Source organism: Parambassis ranga, chromosome 21 (genome assembly GCF_900634625.1).
Source record: "Parambassis ranga chromosome 21, fParRan2.1, whole genome shotgun sequence".
Classification (NCBI taxonomy): Eukaryota; Metazoa; Chordata; class Actinopteri; family Ambassidae; genus Parambassis; species Parambassis ranga.
Genome location: NC_041041.1, coordinates 774,845 through 792,344, shown reverse-complemented (window position 1 = coordinate 792,344; position 17,500 = coordinate 774,845). Strand labels below are relative to the sequence as shown.

Genomic DNA, 17,500 nt, shown 5'->3' with positions numbered 1-17,500 from the left:
CAGGTTCCCTGATGAACTCCTCTTGATGATGTTTGAAGCCTAAATATAATCACTAAAGCTAAAAGCTAATGCTAAGCTACAGCACGGTCACATGACTACAGCATCAGCACCCAGGTCCAGCGCTCTGACCTCTGCTACAGTACAGACTCCTGGGGGCCCTTCAGTGGGCTGTTAGTGTGGGAGGCCTGTCAGCCTCATCATATGTTGTTAGCATGCTAGCAGCTAATGGTGTCATTGTGTGTTTTGATCTCCTGACTGTTTTGTATCCACACAGCAGAACTCTTCCATCATAGGTGCAGCCACTAGGTGGCCACAGTGACGTCATGTCACGCCTTTGCAGCCAGGCTGAGCTTGGACACCTCTGAGCTTCTCTCTGATTGGCTGGTTGATGTTTGTCGTTCCTGCACTGTACAGGAAGTCTCTGTCGTGGAACACGCTGCGTGCCAGGAAGCGCGCTGAAGCCAAGGACGCGTCCCCCGCAGGGGTCAGAGGTCAGGAGAACGGCCTCCTCCGTAAGCCCAAAGAAATCACACCCCCTCCCCCACTCGCCTCGCCCGCCCCCGCGGCGAAGGGCAAAGTGAGTAACAGTACGGCCGACGGCGCACGCTGGTGATGTCATATGTGTGCTGAAAACCCCCCACCCCCACCTTCCTGCCCCCCCTCAGATTTTATTTTAATTCCTGACCTGTGTGTGTGTGTGTGTGTGTGAACACGATCTGCATCTTAACCCTGCACTGGACAGTCAGGTTCAGGCTAGCTGGGCTAGCTTACTGCTAATTATTTATCTATATGTTATCTTGAATTAGCAAACGTTAAAATGTATGTTCCATTTTAACAGCACTTATCTAGATGCTAACTCCACTAGCTTGGTGTTCACATGAATCTGCTAATGGTGGATAAATAGATAATACTTGATGTTAGCTTAGCTTAATTGCTAATATTTAGTACAGCAAAATACCATCTGAGTAGACATATAACACAAAGGTATGTGTGACAGATCTTAGCCCACAATAACTGATATAATGCTAATGTTTATCTGACAGAAGGTGGTTAGCCGGTGAGCGCAGCACAGCAGCTAGCTGTACCTGAAACACACACACTGCACCCGTTTGATTTGATTTGCTGTAAATAAAGTTTGTTTTGTGTTTGGTTGTGGTTTCTTGGTCCCTCCCTGCATGGACAGAGGTAGATGTAGAGCTCTCACAGTGACGTTTGAATGCCTCATTAACCTGCATCACTTCCTGTTTGCTTCCTCTGGATGGACGACCGTCACAGTGAGCGCTCTGTGGGGCTCTGAGCACATGAAGCTCTGCATCAAACACAGGACACACGAGCTCAGCGCCCTGTGGCGCCCTGAGCCTCTCTGTGGTGCCCTGTGGCGCTCTGAGACGCCCTGTGCCGCTCTGCGGCGCCCTGAGCCGCTCTGTGGCGCTCTGAGACGCCCTGTGCCGCTCTGTGGCGCCCTGAGACGCTCTCAGACGCCCTGAGCCGCTCTGTGGCGCCCTGAGCCGCCCTGGCTGTGCCCTGAGCCGCTCTGTGGCGCCCTGAGCCGCCCTGGCTGTGCCCTGAGCCGCTCTGAGCGCCAGCCTCCCTGTACAGCTGCCATGAGCAGAGCCTTTCACAGGCCTGCTGTGTGCTGCCTCCTAGTGGCCACAGTCAGCTACTGCAGGTTTAAATAGTAGTTGTCATTCATTTTTAAGTTTTTATGTGATGTTGACGGAACTTTTATTTTATTAAAAAACTAAATGAGCTTAACTTGAGCTGTTGCCATGGTTACGGGTTTAAAAGCTGATCATGAACGGCTCCCAGCTGTAATGGTGGCTCCCTGATGAGTGATGGAGGAGGACTGACTGTAGACAGGTGACAAACAGCAGGTCTGGTTTTCACTGAGGCCTCCAGATTCTCTCCTCCTCTCTCCTCTCTCCTCTCTCCTCCTCTCTCTCCTCTCTCCTCTCTCCTCCTCTCTCTCCTCTCTCTCCTCCTCTCTCCTCTGCTCTCTCCTCTCCTCTCTCCTGCTCTCTCTCCTCTCTCCTGCTCTCTCTCCTCTCCTTTCTCCTGCTCTCTCCTCTCTCTCCTGCTCTCCTCCTCTCTCTCCTCTCCTCTCTCCTCTCTCCTTCTCTCTCTCCTCCTCTCTCCTCTGCTCTCTCCTCTCCTCTCTCCTGCTCTCTCTCCTCTCCTTTCTCCTGCTCTCTCCTCCTCTCTCCTGCTCTCCTCCTCTCTCTCCTCTCCTCTCTCCTCTCTCCTGCTCTCTCTCCTCCTCTCTCCTCTCCTTCTCTCTCTCCTCCTCTCTCCTCCTCTCTCTCCTCTCCTCTCTCCTCTCTCCTTCTCTTTCTCCTGCTCTCTCCTCCTCTCTCCTCTCTCCTCTGCTCTCTCCTCTCCTCTCTCCTCTCTCCTTCTCTCTCTCCTCTCCTTTCTCCTTCTCTCCTCCTCTCTCCTCTCTCCTCTCTCCTTTCTCCCTTCTCTCCTCCTCTCTGGTTTTTTAACCCCTCCTTCCTCTGCTCCTCACCTCCACTCTTCATCCTGTCCTCCCTCCTCCGCCCTCCACCAGGACGTCCACACCTCAGACGAGTCCGACTGTGATGACGACCTGGACCCAAAGACGGGGATGGAGGTAAAGGGATTAATTAATGTGGGTCCTGACTCGGAGACTAGAAGCTGATTATGTGTAATCGTCTGTTTTCCAGCTGCTGAACCCAAACTTCATCCAGGAAGGTGAGCCGGCCCGGCCCAGCGGCCCGTCTGTGGTCTGCCTGGAGCTTTCTTTCAGTTCTGTGTGGTTTTGGCGCGCTGCCCCTTTAAGTGCGGCTCTCCCTGTGTGCAGTGGCCCCGGAGTTCCTGGTCCCCCTGTCAGACGTGGTCTGTGCGTTCGGGGAGACGGTGGTCCTCTGCTGTAAGGTTTGTGGACGGCCCAAACCCGCCGTCACCCTGAAAGGCCCCGACCAGAGCCCGCTGCCCAGCAACAGCCGCTTCACCATCGACATCAGGTGACCTTCATCCTCCTCCTCCTCCTCACCTTCATCCTCCTCTTCACCTTCATCCCTGTCCTCCTCCTCCTCACCTTCATCCTCCTCCTCCTCTTCACCTTCATCCCTGTCCTCCTCCTCCTCACCTTCATCCTCCTCTTCCTCCTCCTCACCTTCATCCTGTCCTCCTCTTCCTCCTCACCTTCGTCCTTGCCCTCCTCCTCCTCCTCTCCTGCTCCTTCATCCCTCCTCTCCTCCTCTCCCTCTGCTCCTCCTCAGGGACACAGGTGACATCCTGTTGAAGATCTGTAATCTGATGCCTCAGGATACGGGCATCTACACCTGTGTTGCCATTAACGACCATGGTTCCGCCTCCTCCTCCGCCTCCATCAAAGTTCAAGGTTACACACTCATATATTTAAGGAGCAGGCCACCATTTTAAACAGAAGGTGGTGTGATGTCACAGCGGCGTGTTTCTGCCACAGGTATCCCAGCAGCCCCGGGGCGGCCGGTGGCTCAGGAGGCCAGCAGCACGGCTGTGATGGTGCACTGGCCGCCGCCAGCTTCGTCAGCTCACTGCACCGTGAGCAGCTACACCGTGGAGTACAGACAGGAAGGTGTGTGTGTGTGTGTCTGTGTGTGTGCAGTTAATAAAATGAGCACAATCATGAACAAATGAACCACAAACAAACAAAACAACACAAACGTCAGCAGGTCATGTGACCAAAAAGAAAGACGACCTTTAGTCAGACGAGGCGAGCTGCACACACTTCCTGTTTCAGGCTGACCTGTGTGTTTGTGTGTCCCCCTCGCTCACCATCAGACTCGTTGCTATGGCAACAGGTGGCCAGCAGCAGGGAGGAGTGCGTGCAGATCGACGCTCTGATCCCCGGAGGTCACTATCAGTTCAGAGTCCGAGCCTCCAACCGCTGGGGGGTCGGCCCGCCGTCGGAGCCCTCCAACATGGTCACACTGGCCAGCAGCAGTATGTCCCCCACACACACACACACACACACACACCAGGCCTGCTGCTGGGAACAGTTTCACAGCGGTCGCCATCTTCTCTGCTCCTCTGCTCAGACTCAGGATACGACGGCGCCGGGATCCAGTGGAAGGAGAACTTCGAGTCGGCCTTCACTGAGATCAGTGAGATCGGAAGGTGAAAGAGCAGCTGACACACACTGAACACAAAGTCTGACCTTCAGCCTCACTCCTCCTCTTCTCTTCCTCCTCTTCTTCCTCCTCCTCACTCCCCCTTCTGCTCCTCCTCCTCCTCCTCCTCTTCCTCTCCCTCCTCATCTCCCTCCTCCTCTTCCACAGGGGAAGATTCTCAGTGGTGAGAAAATGTCTCAACAAGTCCACAAAGAAAGAGGTGAGTCTTATTGTGAAAGGTTGTAGGACTTCCTGTTCTTCTGTCACATGATGTAATGATGACAGTTGTCTTCCCGCCTGTTGTCGTATCATTACACTGATAAAAGCTTCCGTTCATTGTAACGTCTTGTTGACGTGTTCTCGGGGGGGCCTGCAGGTGGCGGTCAAGTTTGTGAGTAAGAAAATGCAGAAAAAGGAGCAGCTGGCCCACGAGGCGGACATCCTGCGACACGTGCAGAATCACCAGCTGGTGGCGCTGTTGGACACGTACGAGTCTCCCACGTCTTTGATGCTGGTCCTGGAGCTGTAAGTCTGACTGCATGTTAGCTTAATGCTAGCAGCTACGTTTAGCTTCAAAAAATAGTTAAACAAGACGTTTGCTAGCATCTACAACACTGTGTGTGTGTTAGGCTGGAGGACGGACGTCTGCTGGACTTCCTGGTTGCCCACGATGAGCTGATGGAGGAGAAGGTGGCGTTCTTCCTCAGAGAAACCCTGGAGGCCCTGCAGCACCTTCACACCTGCAGGGTCGCTCACCTGGACCTGAAGGTGCCAGCAGCAGCAGCTTTTCCTGAAGAAACCAACGTTTGTTGTGTCTCTGTCTCTGATCCTGTCCTCTCTGTCTGCAGCCTGAGAACATCATGGTGGACCTCCGCTCCCCGACTCCCTGCATCAAGCTCATCGACCTCGGCGACGCTGTCCAGCTGTCTGCACACCGCCGATACGTCCACCTGCTGCTCGGAAACCCGGAGTTTGCCGCGCCTGAGCTGATACAGGGGACGCCGGTCTCTGTCGCAACCGATGTGTGGAGCGTTGGCGTGCTAGCTTACGTGATGCTCAGCGGTGTTTCTCCATTTCTGGACGAATCTCCGGAGGAAACCTGCGTGAACATCTGCCGCCTGGACTTCTGCTTCCCGGACGAATACTTCCGGGACGTGAGCCAGGCAGCGAGGGACTTCGTGACGTCAACGCTGCAGCAGGATCCCCGGAAGCGGCCGAGCGCCACTTCCTGTCTGCAGCACCCATGGGTGGGTCGGGGGGGGCGCCCACGGTGGAGAGTATTCTAAGACACCCCTGGACACCACGCGGTTAGCCACGTTCATCGACCGAAGGCGGCAGCTGCACGACGTCCGGCCCGTCACCAACATCAAAGGGCTGGTGAGCAGCACCATGGGAAACACGCTGTGACCGCTAGAGGGCGCTCTGACAGCTCACAGAGCCTCACAGAAACAGCAGCAGCAAAAACCTTCAGCTGCAAATACAGAAACATTAAGGGTTAACGGTGGCGGACCTGCTGGACATGCTAGCTGTTAGCAGAAAGCTAACAAATAATAACCCCAGACACTCTGTGACTCTGCTGGTCCGTCCCTGGAAGCTCAGCTGTGTTTATCTGTCTGGTGATGTCTCGTCATGTGTAGCTGCAGTAAAGTCAGCTCTCCAGGCCGCCGCGCGTCTGACGGGACGCGTCCTGATGCTGACCGGTCAGACGCTCTGAGCTGCACTCTGACACAGGTGTCTGTAGTCCTGTTCAAACTGTGACCACGTACAGCCAGTCCCTGTCATCCTTGGAGGGGGGGGGTGTCAAAGCTACGAGAAGAAGTATTACGCATAAAATAAACAGGAAAGAAAAATGTTCCACATTCAAGATTAAACAGAAATGCTCCTGTTACGCCTTCATGCTTCATGCTGAGAGTAAGATGGAGGATCCTCAGTCTGGATTTAAACCGCCAACAGTGTCCACCTGCACTGTTACCGTGGAGACGGAGGGTGTCCTCACAGAGACTTGGACAGTGGATCAGACAGGTGCATGTTTGAACTGTTTCTACTGATGAATGTACTTTACTGTAGAATGTCACAGGTGCTGCCCCCCCACCCCACTCCGCCGTGTCTCCGACCAGGACCTGCATTCGTGGAGCGTCACAGGGCCTCTGCAGCTGCATATCCCAGGATTCATTGCAACCTGGTGACAGCTGGAGCATCGGTTGCTAGGCGACAGCCCCTCATCAGGACACAGCGCTGCCATTGTTTCGTTTACTCATGTTGCTTTTTTATTAATACTGAACTCTGTACCACCTGTCGGCCAGCTGACCCGTTACTATGGCAACCACACAGTGTTGGTCATGTGACTGCTGCTCACATGTGACTCAGTCATGGCTTCCTGCTGGCTGCTGAGGAGGACAGGACTTTTAGATTCGACTAAGTCTTCTTCATGTTTCAGATTCAAATTAAATTGAGTTAAATTAGGTTCAGATGTTTCTTCTTCTCTGTGATTGGTTTGATTTGATTGATTATAGATTGGGGCTCTGGGGGGTGATAGAGTTTCACCTGTGATGGTTTAGAGCTCAGCAGGTGTGCTGACATCAGACACCTCCTCCTCCTCCTCTTCTTCCCCTTCTTCCTCCTCTTCCTCTTCTTCCTCCTCCTCCTCTTCCTCCTCCCCCTTTACTCCTCCTCCCCCTCCTCCTCCTCTTCCTCCTCCTCCTCTTCCTCCTCCCCCTTTACTCTTCCTCCCCCTCCTCCTCCCCCCCTTCTTCCTCCTCTTCCTCCTCCTCCTCTTCTTCCTCTTCTTCCTCCTCCTCCTCCTCCTCCACCTATTCCTCTTCCTCCTCCTCTTCCTCCTCCTTCTCCTTTTCCTCCTCCTCCTCCTCCTTCTCCTCTTCCTCCTCCTCTTCCTCCTCCACCTTCTCCTCTTCCTCCTCCTCTTCCTCCTCCACCTTCTCCTCTTCCTCCCCCTTCTCCTCTTCCTCCTCCTCCTCCCCCCCTTCTTCCTCCTCCTCCTCTTCTTCCTCCTCTTCTTCCTCCTCCTCCTCCTCCTCCTCCCCCCCTTCTTCCTCCTCCTCCTCTTCTTCCTCCTCTTCTTCCTCCTCCTCCTCCCCCCCTTCTTCCTCCTCTTCCTCCTCCTCTTCCTCCTCCACCTTCTCCTCTTCCTCCTCCTCCTCCTCCTCCTCCCCCTCCTCTTCCTCTTCCTCTTCCTCCTCCTCCTCCTCCTTCTTCCGAGACTTTGAACTCTGTGTCCAGTCCCACAATGCATCTGTGATGGCCTGTAGAGCCACGTAGTACCGCGGTGGCTCCCCCTGTTGAATGCTGTTTCCTGTTCCTGCTGAGCTTCATGCTTCATGTCTGTACAGGCCTCCTCTTCCTCCTCCTCCTCCTCCTCCTCCTCCTCCTCCTCTGCTGTTTGTTACTCTTTACTAATAAACAATCTGCTACTTTGTACCTTTGTCTTTCTTCCTCTGAAAACTGTGTGTGTGTGTGTGTGTGTGTGTGTGTGTGTGTGTGTGTGTGTGTGTGTGTGATGTTCTTTCTCACTCTTCCAGTCTCTCTGAGTATTGCTGTGAAGTCTTTTTCACACTCAACCAGCAGGGGGCGATCCACATGTGTTTTTTAGGGAGCTGTCAGTCATGGCGTCCATCTTTATATACAGTCAATGGATGAGCTGAACAGTGCGCATGCAGCACAGTGTGTTCATGGTATGAGCTAACTGAACTAACCCAGGAGTTTAACCTGCTGACTCACACACACACAGAGAGACACACACTCACACACACACACACAGACACTCACACACACACAGAGAGACACACACTCACACACACACACACACACTCACACACACACACACACACACAGAGACACTCACACACACACAGGGACTCACAGACTCACACACACAGACTCACACACAGAGACACACACAGAACCACACACACACACACAGAGAGACACACACTCACACACACACACAGAGACACACACACAGACTCACACACAGAGACATACACACACACACAGACTCACACACAGAGACAGACACAGAGACACACACACACACAGACACACACACACACACAGAGACACACACACACACACACACAGACTCACACACAGAGACACACACAGACACAGAGACACACACAGACACAGACACACACACAGACACACACACTCACACACACAGAGACACACACTCACACAGACACACACACAGAGACACACACTCACACACTGTGGTGTCAGCTTTGAGTTTAAAGTAGCTGTGGTCAGCGTTGTGCTTTGACCTGAGGGCAGGCCTGTGTGTGTCTGTGTGTGTCAGCAGGTTAAACTCTCGGGCTCACACAGCTAACAGGTCCTGTGTGTCTGTGATGGCAGACGGCGGCAGGAAGACCAAATCTGGAGGAGTCAGTGTGGAGGTGAGGACTGATTTAAATGTTTGAGGCACAACAAGGACGGATAGGTCTGCAGCCTCAGCTGTTCACAGATGCATTATGGGTAATGTTGTTGAGGCAGATGACTGGAGTGGACCCAAAAAGCTGAGCTCAGGCTGGTTGACTTGCTTCATTAACCAAACGATGGTCATATGAGACGTGGAGGCAGCAGGACGGCTGGCCCTGTTGGATGAAGACCACAGTAAAACATCCTGATGGTTCCTGTGGTCAGAACTCCCCTGAAGAGCCGTGAAACAGATTCATACAACACCTCATCATCACGCTGCGTCCTCTCTGTTTGTCCTCAGGTCCAGCCCTCCTCTTCCTCCTCTTCCTCCCTGCCGTCAGCGTGGCAGGACTTCGGGAGGAAGGTGAGGCTGCTGCTGCCGTACGTTTGGCCCAAAGGTGCTGCGGCGCTGCAGGGACTGGTGCTGCTGTGTGTCGGCCTGCTGGCAGCAGAGCGGCTGGTCAACGTGCTGGTGCCTGTTTACTCCAAGAACATTGGTGAGGGACACACACACACACACAGGAACAGACACACACACACACAGGAACAGACACACACACACACAGATACACACACACACACAGAGGAACACACAGAGGAACACACACACACACACACAGGAACAGACACACACACACACACAGGAACAGACACACACACACACAGAGGGACACACACACAGATACACACACACACACACAGAGGAACACACACACACACACAGGAACAGACACACACACACAGAGGGACACACACACAGATACACACACACACACACAGAGGAACACACACACAGAGGGACACACACACAGAGGAACACACAGAGGAACACACACACAGAGGAACACACACAGAGGAACACACAGAGGAACACACACACAGATACACACAGAGGAACAGACACACAGAGAACAGACACACACAGATACACACAGACACACACACACACAGAGGGACACACACACAGATACACACACACACACACACACAGAGGAACAGACACACACAGATACACACAGACACACACACAGAGGAACACACACACAGATACACACAGAGGAACAGACACACACACAGACACACAGAGGAACAGACAGACACACACACAGGAACAGACACACACACACACAGAGAACACGGTCAGAATTTAACTTCAGATCAAGCTGTGTTTCCTCCTGCGGCCTGCAGATGGCAGCGTGGTTACACTCCTCCCTCTCCCTCTGTCTGTTTTTCTTCATGTGTCATTAACACTTTAAGTTAAACCAGAGGTTGATGGAGTTTTGCAGTGACGCCCCCTGCAGGACCTCTGAGTAACAACAGCAGCTGTTTCTGTGGAAGTGATTGAACACGAGGGGTTAATGCTCATAGAAAACAACAGAGGAGAGACAGGGTAGCACCTGGTAGGAACTCTGTGATGTGATGTGCCGCCATCAGGAGCAGCACTCCAACCGGCTGCTTCGGCCCTTTTTCCTCTGGAGGAACTGCCCTGTGGTCCTGGACTCTTGTTGGAGCCCTCGAGCTGTGACACAGGAACTAGCTGGTGTTTAGGGGCAGGGGAGACCCTGTAGGCACCAAACGCAAGGAGGAGCACAGAAATGTGACAGAGTGAATGTGTCCCAGAGTGAGGAGGTCCTGACAGGAGGGCCCGCTCTGTGGAGGGCCCGGTCTGTGGAGGGCCCCCTCTGTGGAGGGCCCGCCCCCTCGGTGAAGGGCCCGGTCTGTGGAGGGCCCACTCTGTGGAGGGCCCGGTCTGTGGAGGGCCCGCTCAGTGGAGGGCCCGGTCTGTGGAGGGCCCCCTCGGTGGAGGGCCCGGTCTGTGGAGGGCCCCCTGTGTGGAGGGCCCGGTCTGTGGAGGGCCCGCCCCCTCGGTGAAGGGCCCGGTCTGTGGAGGGCCCCCTCGGTGGAGGGCCCGGTCTGTGGAGGGCCCGCTCTGTGGAGGGCCCCCTCGGTGGAGGGCCCGCTCAGTGGAGGGCCCCCTCGGTGGAGGGCCCGCTCAGTGGAGGGCCCGCTTGGTGGAGGTCTCTGCGGGCTGTTTTGTAGGCAGGTCTGCATCCAGCACATGGCTCCAGCCTTCAGTCTGCACTTCAGAGGAAGTCAGCCTGAGCCCGCTCAGCTGCCATTTGGCTTTTGGAGCAGCATGAAAGTGAGAGCCAGAAGGAGGCCGGGCGGCTTTGTGATGAGAGAGGCGTGGAGGAGGTTTCAGGGGGTTGTTGTTGTTAGTGTGTGTGTGTGTGTGTCTGTGTGTGTGTCTGGGAGGTCGCCCCTCCTGCCAGTCATGCTTAGCAGGCATTAGTGGCCTTTTTCGTTTAGCGCGGCGCTACAACAGGCGTTTTGTCTGAGGGTCAGACTCCGCCTCCAAACCTCCGACTCCAGGACCCGGAGCCAAAGAGCTGGATGTACCTCCAAGTGAAAAGTCACACCACAAAGACACACACACACACTGTTTGTATGTCCTCTTCATCTTTTATCTGTCTCTGTCTCCTCCTCTTCCTCACATCATCGTTTAATATTCATCCTGATTCAATGTGAATGTGAGCGAGGGGGAGGGGGAGGGGAGCGGGGGGGAGGGGAGAGTTAGTTTGTTTGAGGATGTTCTGTAGACCAGGAAAAAAAACTTTAATCACACAAAGAAATGTGTGTCTGTGTGTGTGTGTGTAGTGAATGAGCTCGCTGCAGGAGGCCCCAGGACTTCTCTGGTTGGCGTCGTCTGTATCTACACACTCCTGAAGTTCCTACAGGGAGGAGGTGCAGGTGTGTATGATGTGTGTGTATGATGTGTGTGTGTATGTGTGTGTATGGCACGTGTGTGTGTGTGTATGGCACGTGTGTGTGTGTGTGATGTGTGTGTGTATGGTACGTGTGTGTGTGTGTGTATGATGTGTGTGTGTATGTGTGTGTATGGCACGTGTGTGTGTGTGTATGGCACGTGTGTGTGATGTGTGTGTGTATGGTACGTGTGTGTGTGTGTGTATGATGTGTGTGTATGGCACGTGTGTGTGTGTGTGATGTGTGTGTGTGTGTGTGTGTGTGTGTATGATGTGTGTGTATGATGTGTGTGTGTATGGTACGTGTGTGTGCGTGTGTGTGTGTATGGTACGTGTGTGTGTGTGTGTGATGTGTGTGTGTATGGTACGTGTGTGTGTGTGTGTATGATGTGTGTGTATGATGTGTGTGTGTATGTGTGTGTATGGCACGTGTGTGTGTGTGTGTATGGCACGTGTGTGTGTGTGATGTGTGTGTGTATGGTACGTGTGTGTGCGTGTGTGTGTGTGTGTATGGTACGTGTGTGTGTGTGTGTATGATGTGTGTGTATGGCACGTGTGTGTGTGTGTGTGTGTGTGTGTGTGTATGATGTGTGTGTGTGATGTGTGTGTGTATGGTACGTGTGTGTGTGTGTGTGTATGATGTGTGTGTATGTGTATGATGTGTGTGTGTGTGTGATGTGTGTGTGTGTGTGTGTGTGACACGTCCCTCCTCTCCTCTTGTGTCGCAGGTACTTCTGGTTTCATCAGCAACCTTCGTCAGTTTTTGTGGATCAGAGTCCAGCAGTTCACCAGCCGAGGCGTTCAGGTGCCGTTGGGACTTTGACTTCTTCTTCTCCATGTGTGCTTCACTCTGGGGTTTGACGTCATGTCTGATTTGGCTTCAGGTGCGTCTGTTCTCTCACCTGCACGGCCTGTCTCTGCGCTGGCACCTGGAGAGACGCACTGGCGACGTGCTGAGGAGCGTGGACCGCGGCACCTCCTCCATCAACAACCTGCTGAGGTAAGACCGGAGCGCACGTTCAGGCGAGCCGCCGGCCGACACGTACTCACCTGTGACTGTGACTGTAGCTACATCCTGTTCAGCATCCTGCCCACCATCTGTGACATCATCATCGCCATCATCTACTTCGTCTCCTACTTCAGCGCCTGGTTCGGACTCATCGTGTTCACCTGCATGCTCCTTTACCTCAGTGAGTCCTCCACACAGATCTCCGCCCCGTGACGGTTCCTTTTCCAAAAGTGAACCTGAAAGGGGGTCTACAAGGAAAGTTCCTGCAGTGCTAACTCATACAAAAGGCATGTTTCCACTGGTGGAACTCAGGCCTGACACGAAGCATGGAACCTTTTAGGCAGAGCCTGCCCCTCTAACATGTTTCCACCTCAGGACCTTCTCCTGCAGGTCCTCCGTCAGAGCTGAGAAAAAAGTAGCAGTGAAAGGGTCGTACTATCTTGCACCAGTTCCAAGTTCCTGCGGTGCAAAAGCATCTTTTAGGTTTCTGTTGGTGCAGGAGCTCCACGATCAGTTTCCTGCAGTGGAAAAATGCCTTTTGTTATTTTAGAAGATTAACTGACGGAGGACCCTCCTGTAACCGTGCTGTCCTCCGCCTGCAGCCTGCACCATCCTGATCACAGAGTGGAGGACCAAGTACAGGAGAGAGATGAACGATCAGGACAACGACGCCAAGTCCCGAGCCGTGGACTCGCTCCTGAACTTTGAGACGGTACCTCATGTTAAACACCAGGAGTTCTGGGTGTTCTTAGAAAGGTTCCAGGGTGTTGTTGTGTTGGTGTTTGAGCTCGACGTCTGGCCCCCCTCAGGTGAAATACTACAACGCTGAGGCTTATGAAGTGCGCTGCTTCGAGGAGGCCGTCCTTAAATACCAGGTATGACGTGCGTTCCTTCGTGTTGTCGCCTGTGCGGTGTCTCAGTGTGTGTTCTGTGTTTGTGCAGCACTGTGAGTGGAAGAGCTCGGCGTCGCTCGCTCTGCTGAATCAAACCCAGAACGTCATTATCGGATCCGGACTGCTGGCTGGATCGCTGCTCTGCGCCCACCTGGTCTCTGAGGGACAGCTGCAGGTATCAGATCAATAAATTACAGACGAGGACCGAATGGACTCTTCCTGCACTGGCCCTCTGTCCTCTGACCTACAGGTCGGAGATTACGTCCTGTTTGGGACATACATCATCCAGCTGTACACTCCTCTGAACTGGTTTGGTACCTACTACAGGTCAGTCTGAGGTTTTTCTGCTCTACACACAGAATCAGTCTGTTCTCTGGGTGGGGCTGGATACAGAATAAAGTCTCTCTGGACACATGTGGACAGACAAACAACCAATCAGAGACATGAGACATCCCGACCGGTATCAAGAACAGAATTTAAACAGCGTACAGCGCAGCAGGTGCTCCTCTGAAGCTCTGTAAGATCCAAACCTTTACAAACAGGAAGTCCCCACATAAAGCCCGCCCCCTTTCAGACGGCTGTGGCTGCTATGATCAGGTTTGTACTGAGGGGAGGGGCGTGAGCGGCCAGCTGTGCTTCATGTCTGGACCTCCAGATGTTCCTTCTGCCCTCTGTTGACTGTGAGGAACTTATCGTGTCAATAAGACCGATCCCCAGGCACAACTATCATGTTCAATAGGTAAAATAGTGTCTGTGTCTGTGTGTGTGTGTGTGTGTCTGTCTGTGTGTGTGCCTGCAGGCTGATTCAGAGTGCCTTCGTGGACATGGAGAAGATGCTGCTGCTGCTGTCGGAGCACAGGGAGGTGGGTCTGCTCCTCAGCTGTTCAGGTCTTTGTGCTGGTTCAATCGCTCTGATCGTGATCAGAGGTCGAGTACGCTGTAGGAGGCTTGAATGTCAAACATGATCTGATCAGTTTACATCGAAAAAGCTGTGTGTGTCACATATGAACACGTTAGTGTAACCGTGAAACTATAAACATGTTGATTTATGCTCAGAGGGACTCGCACAGTCAGAGGTCAGAGGATTAGCAGGTCAACAAGTGTGTGTGTGACTGTGTGTGTGTGTGTGTGTGAGACTCTGTGTGTGTGTGACTCTGTGTGTGACTGTGTGTGTGTGTGTGTGTGTGTGTTTCGGTGGGAAAAGGCGTCCTCCGGCTGCCTCACTAAAGCTGCTACATTCACAGCCCTTGATATGTTAAACAGCCGCATGAATGCAGACAAAAGCATGAGAGAACCTTAAAAACAGCTCAGCCTTTCTCTGAGGGGGGGGGGGGGGAGGAGGAGGAAGAGGAGGAAGAGGAGGAAGAGGAGGAGGAGCAGGAGGAGGAGGAGAGGAAAAGTGATGTGATGAAGTCAAATGTTTCAGACGTGGGTGTAAACACTGAGTCCCACAGGAAACAGCAGGAAGTGCTGCGTCCTTACAGGTGTGCGCATGATGTGCACAGCGCTCGGAGCCACAGGACACGTGACGTTAGTGACCCGGTGTCTGAACCGGTCCAGACCCGGTGCCTGGACTGGTTCAGTTTTTTGATCTCATGCAAATATGAAGTGAAGCTTTTACAGTTTCACATAAAATAAAAACAGAAGCAGAAACTCAGCTGTCAACGTTTGTCACAGATTCTAAAAACATCCTCCTCCTCTTCCTCCTCTCAGGTGCAGGATGACGAGGATGCAGAGGACCTCCAGCTCCCAGCAGGTCAGCTGGACTTTGACAGAGTCACCTTCAGCTACGTTCCTGGGTGTGTAACACACAAATCAGCTGATCATAATAAACATATATATATTATATAATGTAAATGTGTCTGTGTGTGTCTGTGCGTGTCTGTGCGTGTGTGTGTGTCTGTGTGCAGCACTGAGGTTCTCAGAGATGTGACCTTCACAGTGGAGGCCGGTCAGACCGTGGCTCTGGTATGTGTTATTATTAACATGCTGATAAACTGCTGCTCATACTCTGAGTGCTGGTCATGTGACCTGCTCCATCATGGCTTCCTGTTCTCACACACGTAATAAAGACGTTTGATGGGATGTTCGATGCATTCAGAAATGCACAGTGCATACTGCTTTGTGTGCTGTGTGCTGTGTGGTGCAGTTGAGCTGATGTTGTCGAAGCTGTGTTGTGTGTTTACACTAACAGACACACACTGTGTGCAGGTCGGCCCGTCTGGTTCAGGGAAAAGCTCCATTCTGCGCCTGTTGTTCAGATTCTACAACCCTCAGAGTGGCTGCATCCGCATCGACGGGCAGGACATCTCTAAGGTAAGACACACACACACACACACACACACACACACACACACACACACACACTGTGAATAAATCATAGTAAAAGGTTCTTGAATTATGCAGCAACAAATCCAGACACCAGATGTGTGTCTGTCCTTTTGTTGTGACTCCATTTATGGGTTTATTTAATAAAAAGCAAATAACTCACACACTCACACACACAGACACACACACACGTCTCTTTAATTAGTTTCATACTCTTCATCGGTGCCTTCAAGGAGGAGGATGTGCTGCAGCATTTTTATAACCACACTGGTGTGTGTGTCTGTGTGTGTCTGTGTGTGTGCGTGTGTGTCTGTGTCTGTGTGTGTGTCTGTGTGTGTGCGTGTGTGTCTGTGTGTGTCTGTGTCTGTGTGTGTGTGTGTCTGTGTGCGTGTGTGTGAGCAGCTGACCTAATAAATCCTTTGACAGCTACATAATGATCAGTGACATGAGGTTTGTGTCGGCCATGTTGATGACTCAATAAATGAGTCTCCTCCTGAACATGTCGGACATGTTTCCTGTTCACTTCATTAAAGTGTTTGTTCATGTGTCAGAGGACTCGTCATGCTGTCATCGGAGATCAGTAACACCCTGACGTCTGCTCAGCGTAGCTTTAAGCCCCGCCCCCTCTCATTCTTTCTTTGTGGATTAATAAAATGAATCTTGATCCTAATCTTCTGAAGGAGGTGGCTGCACCTTCTGTGATGTCGCGTGCAGGTTTGGTGACGAGCTGCTCTGAAGCTCAGGGTGGAGGCAGCCTCTGACCTCCAGGTTAGTCCAAATATGGGCAAAGAGGTGGAGCTGAGACAGGTGGCCACGCCTTCAATTCCGTCTGAGGACTGACTCACATCAGGAGCCAGCCCCTAGTGGACACTGCAGGAACTTTCTGTAGTGACATGTGACGGAGGTGCTCAGTGGTTTGTGCCTCAGCCTGGCTCCCTCTGAATGAGGACAGGAAGTGGACGTCTTTGCTCTGTTTGTGTTGGTCCTGGCTGCATATGGCCGCCACATGTCTGCTCACACTGCAGGCTGCTCTGACTCATCCGTTTGCTTTTTAAAGTTAGCCAGGACTCTTTTTTAGATTTTAAAGATGTAAACAGGCGTCTCAGTTTAGCTCACTTCCTGTTTGTGGACACAAACCTCCATCAGTGTCTCACTCATCTGTGGTCCTGATCTTTATGAGCACATGTTTTCACACGTCCGTCCGGCCTGCAGTTCATCTGCTGCCATAAATATCATTTCTTGCGTGTGAGGATAATTGTCTTAAAATAATATTTCCTCTCTTGTTTTGTTTCATCTGTCTGCGTCTCTCCTCCTCCTCTTCGTCGTCCTTCATCAGAAACAGATGCTGTTGTGTGTTGTGGAATAAATACCAAAATAAATAGCACAGATCAAATTAAGGGAAAGTGAGTGATTAGCAGCCAAACCGGGCCGAGCAGGAAGTCTGGAGTGTTGTGGTTCCCAGCAGGAAAATCTTACACAAAGCAGAGAGAGTCAGGAGGACCGGAACTGAGACAGAGACAGTGTGAGGGACGGACAGAGGCAGTGTGAGGGACGGACAGAGGCAGTGTGAGGGACGGACAGAGGCAGTGTGAGGGACGGACAGAGGCAGTGTGAGGGACGGACAGAGGCAGTGTGAGGACAGAGGCAGTGTGAGGGACGGACAGAGGCAGTGTGAGGGACGGGCAGTGTGAGGGACGGACAGAGGCAGTGTGAGGGACGGACAGAGACAGTGTGAGGACAGACAGTGTGAGGGACGGACAGAGGCGTGAGACGACAGGCAGTGTGAGGGACGGACAGAGACAGAGACAGTTTGAGGGACGGACAAAGACAGAGACAGTTGAGGGACGGACAGAGACAGAGACAGTGTGAGGACAGACAGAGACAGTGCAGGGAAGGACAAAGACAAACAGTGTAAGGATGGCAGAGACAGTGTGAGGGATGGGCAGAGACAGAGACAGT

General features: G+C 52.7%; 2 protein-coding genes across 2 annotated transcripts in view; both read left to right on the top strand.

The window, feature by feature from the left end:
- Positions 1-6,816, top strand: part of LOC114426866 (kalirin-like) — a 55,957-nt gene extending 49,141 nt beyond the window's left edge. The window contains 13 exon segments of the mRNA XM_028394525.1: positions 415-577; positions 2,549-2,611; positions 2,685-2,712; positions 2,822-2,984; positions 3,243-3,364; positions 3,449-3,580; positions 3,787-3,948; positions 4,044-4,122; positions 4,284-4,335; positions 4,492-4,640; positions 4,745-4,883; positions 4,964-5,364; positions 5,366-6,816. Coding sequence (XP_028250326.1) covers positions 415-577; positions 2,549-2,611; positions 2,685-2,712; positions 2,822-2,984; positions 3,243-3,364; positions 3,449-3,580; positions 3,787-3,948; positions 4,044-4,122; positions 4,284-4,335; positions 4,492-4,640; positions 4,745-4,883; positions 4,964-5,364; positions 5,366-5,522 — 1,810 coding nt within the window. The 3' untranslated portion in view covers positions 5,523-6,816.
- A 1,660-nt stretch (positions 6,817-8,476) lies between these two features.
- Positions 8,477-17,500, top strand: part of abcb6b (ATP binding cassette subfamily B member 6 (LAN blood group) b) — a 14,062-nt gene continuing 5,038 nt past the window's right edge. Inside the window, 14 exon segments of the mRNA XM_028394444.1 lie at positions 8,477-8,524; positions 8,848-9,043; positions 11,205-11,297; positions 12,040-12,116; positions 12,196-12,311; positions 12,380-12,501; positions 12,923-13,032; positions 13,130-13,195; positions 13,263-13,388; positions 13,464-13,540; positions 14,013-14,076; positions 14,927-15,012; positions 15,124-15,181; positions 15,425-15,529. Coding sequence (XP_028250245.1) covers positions 8,477-8,524; positions 8,848-9,043; positions 11,205-11,297; positions 12,040-12,116; positions 12,196-12,311; positions 12,380-12,501; positions 12,923-13,032; positions 13,130-13,195; positions 13,263-13,388; positions 13,464-13,540; positions 14,013-14,076; positions 14,927-15,012; positions 15,124-15,181; positions 15,425-15,529 — 1,344 coding nt within the window.